Raw genomic sequence first — 5,233 nt, 5'->3', positions numbered from 1 at the left:
TCTCCTCCTTCCTTCATGCTCCCAAATATAATGCAGCCGTCTCAAGTTGACACCTCTATGTTTAGGCCTAAGGTCAAATGCGCTAGTTTTGATGGCCTGGACTTAGAGAACAAATTTGCACTGAGAGATTTTCTCACTAGGTTTGACTATTGCACTTCGGGATTAAAATCAAGGAGAGAAAAATTAACCTACCTTAAGACTTGCGTTACGGGACGTCCGTTTCGGCTAATCCATCATCTTGAGGAGACATCCAATAATTATGATGCCGCGATAAAAAATCTTAAGGATACTTATTGGGATGAAGAGGGCATTAGAGAAGAAATATTCTCTAGTCTATTCAAACTGTCTACCCGAGCCAGGTATGATATTGAATACCTTAAGAACTATTTGTCTCCGGTTAAATACGAGTTGTCGGAGTTGGACTCTATATTGGGATATGGATTTATGGAAAGAACTTCAGGCGGAGGGGCATTAGCGGCCCATATACTGTTCCAAAAACTGCCCAACCGTCTTAAGGAAGAATTAGTGAGGTCTGTAGGGGCACCACACCCATCTTTAACTTCTATTTTAGATACGGGCATCAGGAACTTAAAATCCTGGAAGCAAACCAGAGAGATTTGGATTATGGTAGCTCTCGTAGATACATTCACCCAGACAGAAAAACGGAGACAACAACACCAACATTGGAGAACTTCCATATCCAGCAACCTTTGTTTGAGGGATGGTCATTCCACTCAAATTTGTGAGGAATACCTTACATTTCCGCAAAGATGGCGACGTTGTCGAGAACTCGGAATATGTTATAAGTGCACAAGTAACAATCATTTCAGTGATTCTTGTCCCTGTAAAAGAAGCCCTAAAGGCAATTGTGAGCGATGTTCAGCCCAGGACCATACCACAATCATGTGCCCTATGCCGTATACATCAACAAATGAATGTATCAATACCAGTTTGGGTGAGCAGCAGTGTATTTTGCCGATTACTACCATCGTACTACAAAGAGGGGGCAAAGCTGTGAAGCTGCGATGTTTGATAGACACGGGCAGTCATAATTCGTACTTTAGTGGAAGAATTTTGCAGGATCTGGCTTGTAACCCAAGATCCGTCTCAGAGGTAAACCTTGAGATTGTGACGTTTCTAGGAAGGAACACCTGCAATTTTCAGCGACTTACCACAACAGTGGAGTTGACGCCAGGGGTAAAGCGTCAGCTACCTATCCTTATTGACGAGGAATTAGATATCATTCACACAGTAGAGCATTTGCCGATTGTGATCGAGAATCTTACGAAATTAGATTACACCCTGCATACAGATTTGGGAAGAAATGCCAATATAACTTTGGAAGGATTAATAGGGGTAGACCTATTACAATTTATGGAACTCCTACACATGATAAAATGTATGAATGGGAAAACTTGGCATTCCCAACGAGGAGTGATAACTTTTGGGGATCCCAGGAACTTCATGTTTCCCCATTAAATTAAAACGATCCAACACAAGGTTCCTGCTTATGGAGAAGTCATGAGATCTGTTAAGTGTCCGACCTCCATTGTTAATAATGTTCTTGACGTGTGTTCTTCTTATTCGGACCCCTATAAAGAAACTTTTGAGGACAGTACTGTAGAAAGAGGTCTGGAGTGGATTTACAGTGTGGAGTCTTTGGGGCTATCAGAAAACGACACCTTGTCTGACTATGATGCCCAGAAGGTAGAAGAGTTTATGAGAAATATAGAATTTAAGGAGGGACGGTACTGATTGCAGTTACCGTGGCACACTGATAAATTAGCTCAGGTGCGCTCTAATCACCAAGTAGCCCTCAAGGTATTGGATAGAGTGGTACACACTCTGGAAGTGAAGGACCTCTATGAGGAATATTTGGAAGGTTTTGCCGAACAAGAGGCAGAAGGCATAATCGAACCCTTTCATTGTTCACCTAAACAGTTCCATAAACATGTTTGGATCCCTCATCGACCGGTCTTTAAAACCGAAAGCATAGCAACTACTAAAATGCGACCAGTCTTCAACTGTTCATTGAAGGTCAAGGGAGGAGTATACGTAAACGAGGCTGCATACCCAGGGGTAAATTTAACCGGAAACATATTAAATCCAACTATACTCTTTCGGACTAATAGATATACATTATTGGGCGACATCAGGAAGGCATTTCTGATGATTAGATTATCAAAGCAATCTGATAGAAATAAGTTTTGCTTCTTTTTAAAACGGGATGATCGTCTGGTATGTTACCGTTATACGACCATCATCTTCGGCTTTAACGCAAGCCCTTTTATATTGAACTGCATATTGAAGTATCATGCGTCTAGATTTCCAGTTGATGAATGCACCAAACTGTTGAATTCAAATTTTTATGTTGACAATATTGTCAGTACAAACAATTCAGAAGGTGTGTTGAGAAAACTATATCAGCAAATAAAGGAAAGATTGAAGAAAGGAGGATTTGATCTTCGATCTTGTAACACCAATTGCCCAAAGCTACAGGAATTGATGATGAAGGATGAGACTTTGACAACTCACAGTTGTCCTTGGGAAAAGGTTCTGGCTTACACATATAACTCAGCGAACTTGTGACCCCAACTTAGCAACAAACCGTCAAATACTATCAGCTGCATCCAGTGTGTTTGACCCATTATCTTTATGTCTCCCAGTCACCATTCAAAGTCGCATATTGGTGGGAGAAATGTGGAAGGCTAATATTGATTGGGATGATCCCATGCTAAAGGAAATGCAGGAAAGGTGGAGATTACTAGCTAGTGATTGGTCGGCGCTTCATTCGTTATCATTTTAAAGACAGGTACTTGATAGCGATACTGTTGCGGATTTGTACATATTCACAGATGCCTCAAAAAGGCATATGGGTTTTCTGTGTATGCAATTCAGGGAGATATATCTTCTCTGATTTTTGCTAAGGCAAAGGTGGCACCATTAAAAGCTAAAACCTTGCCAATGCTGAAACTATTAGCAGTCTTTTTGGCAATTAAATGTCTTAGTAATATCTTGAGAGCCTACCAAGGAACGACATTTGGAAGTTTGTATTTGGCTGTAGATGCCCAAATTGTAATCACTTGGCTGATGTCCAAGCAGACGAGCCATAAGAACATTTTCACGAAGAATCGGCTCAAGGATATGACACAAATGGAAGAAGTAATACTTGCAACTTACAACCTTACTATCAGGTATAAATACGTGCCTTCCAATCAGAACCCCGCGGACCTAATGACTAGAGGACTGACAGCTAAATTTATGGAAAATCTCTCCTTTTGGAGTGCTGGACCAAACTGGTGGTCTGGTGAAACTGTCTGTTGGCCTGATAGTACTTTGGATTGTTTTAGTGCAAACAACCAGAAAATAGTTCGTACGAACCTGTTGTACACCTGTAATGAGAACTGGTCTAAACCTATCATCTCCTTTGACAGATTTTCGTGTTTTAACAAACTTCTACGTGTGGTTTCCAGAGTCTTCGAATTTATATCTAAAGCAAGCAAGGAATTGGACTATAAACAGGCTGCTGCTGACCACTTGTTCAAGACAATGCAACAACAAGCATTTCCCCTTGAATTGAAGTTCTTACATGCACCTCATGACAAATCAATTCCGAACCTTGTGAATCAGTTAAACCTATTTCTGGGAAAGTCTGGTGTCCTCCGCTCCAGAGGCAGGATCAGAAAACATTTTACTCTACAATATGAGGTTTTAAACCCTGTATTGCTCGGGAAGAATGACCCCTTGACTAATCTAATTGTGAAGGATCAGCATGAGAGGACTAAACACTTAGGTGTGCTGGCTACACTTAGTAGGATCAGAATGTCAGGATTTTGGATACCTCAAGGCAGACAGGCTGTGAAGGGAATATTGAAGGACTGCTTTATTTGTCAGAAAATCAACTCTATACATTTTTCGTATCCTAAGATGACAGACCTGCCTAAACATAGAGTAAATCTGGTAAGGCCATTCCTACATACAGGGATTGATTATACGGGACACCTGTGGGTTCAAAACCAAAATCTTCAATCTAAGGTTTACATTCTCATATTCACGTGCTTGGAAATCAGAGCGGTACATTTAGAACTGGTCGAGGACATGACAGTGCACACATTTATACTGGCCTTCATCAGGTTTTCAAACATGTGGGGCTTGCCTTCTCACATATATAGTGACAATGCAAAGTAATTTCTTGCTGGAGTTAGTTTACTAAATCAGGCCCAAACTTCTTCCGAACTTGATGAAAAATTTTGGCAGTATAATATAAAGCATGTCAAGAGCCCTCTTCATTCGGCCTGGTATGGAGGAGTTTGGGAACAAATGATTAAAACGTTAAAGGAATGCCTCTATAAAACTGTTGGAAGGTCCATTTACAGTCGATCTGAGCTGTGGACAGCCATTTCAGATGTCCAACGGGCAGTGAACAATAGACCGCTAACCTATGTGAGTTCGAACGACTCAGGACTGGAGGTAATTACGCCCAATCACTTCCTTCGCCCAGATTAAAACCCTGGGCTTCTTCTTAGATTGGAGATTCAACCAATTAATGAAGGTGAACTGCCGTCCAGACAGATATTGTTGGAATCTTTGAAGAACCGTGATGAGCTGCTGAAGGAGTTTAAACGAATATAGCACGAGGAGTACTTACTCTCTCTTCGAGAACGTAAGCAAGATCGTTATTCAACTATATCTAATAAGGTGCGGCCTGGAGATATTGTGACGATAAAACTCCCGAACAAGTCTAGACCCTTTTGGGCATTGGGGAGAGTAGAAGAATTGTTTCCGGGAGACGATGATATGGTACGATCGGCACAGATACGTCGGGGTGATGGGAGTGTGAAAATGTATTCTCTTAAGCGTCTATATCCGCTAGAACTACATGCGGAATACGAACAACAAGAGGATGGTCCGGAACCTTGCTATTATGACTGGGAGTCCATAGAAGGAATTTCTTGGTAAGAAACCAGTTTTGAGGAACCCACTTTAGAACAGGAGAGTGAGCAGCTTTGGATTTGTCCCGGATGTAATCAACCTGATGACGGATCGGCCATGATCTGTTGTGATCAATGTGATAACTGGTTCCATTTTAGATGCGTTACATAATTATAAGTGTATATACAGTTTAACAAACAGTTGAATAAATCAGACAATAAGACACAAGGACAGTCCTTTTTTAACAAGACAGATAACATCTTTTAGGGATTTTACATCAGGTCAAAAAGGGAGCATATCT

The 5,233-nt window shown here is 41.1% G+C and overlaps 1 protein-coding gene across 1 annotated transcript; it reads left to right on the top strand.

Moving 5' to 3' along the window:
- Positions 1-1,521: 1,521 nt before the first annotated feature.
- Positions 1,522-4,959, top strand: LOC145286496 (uncharacterized). Its single transcript, XM_080135398.1, has 3 exons — positions 1,522-1,707; positions 2,899-3,960; positions 4,699-4,959. Exons 1-3 carry the CDS (start codon positions 1,522-1,524, stop codon positions 4,957-4,959), a joined length of 1,509 nt encoding a protein of 502 aa, XP_079991524.1.
- Positions 4,960-5,233: the final 274 nt, after the last annotated feature.

Source organism: Euprymna scolopes, chromosome 10, assembly GCF_053919585.1.
Source record: "Euprymna scolopes isolate OS-2025 chromosome 10, ASM5391958v1, whole genome shotgun sequence".
In the NCBI taxonomy this organism is placed as follows: Eukaryota; Metazoa; Mollusca; class Cephalopoda; order Sepiida; family Sepiolidae; genus Euprymna; species Euprymna scolopes.
This window is presented reverse-complemented; position numbering and strand designations above follow the sequence as displayed.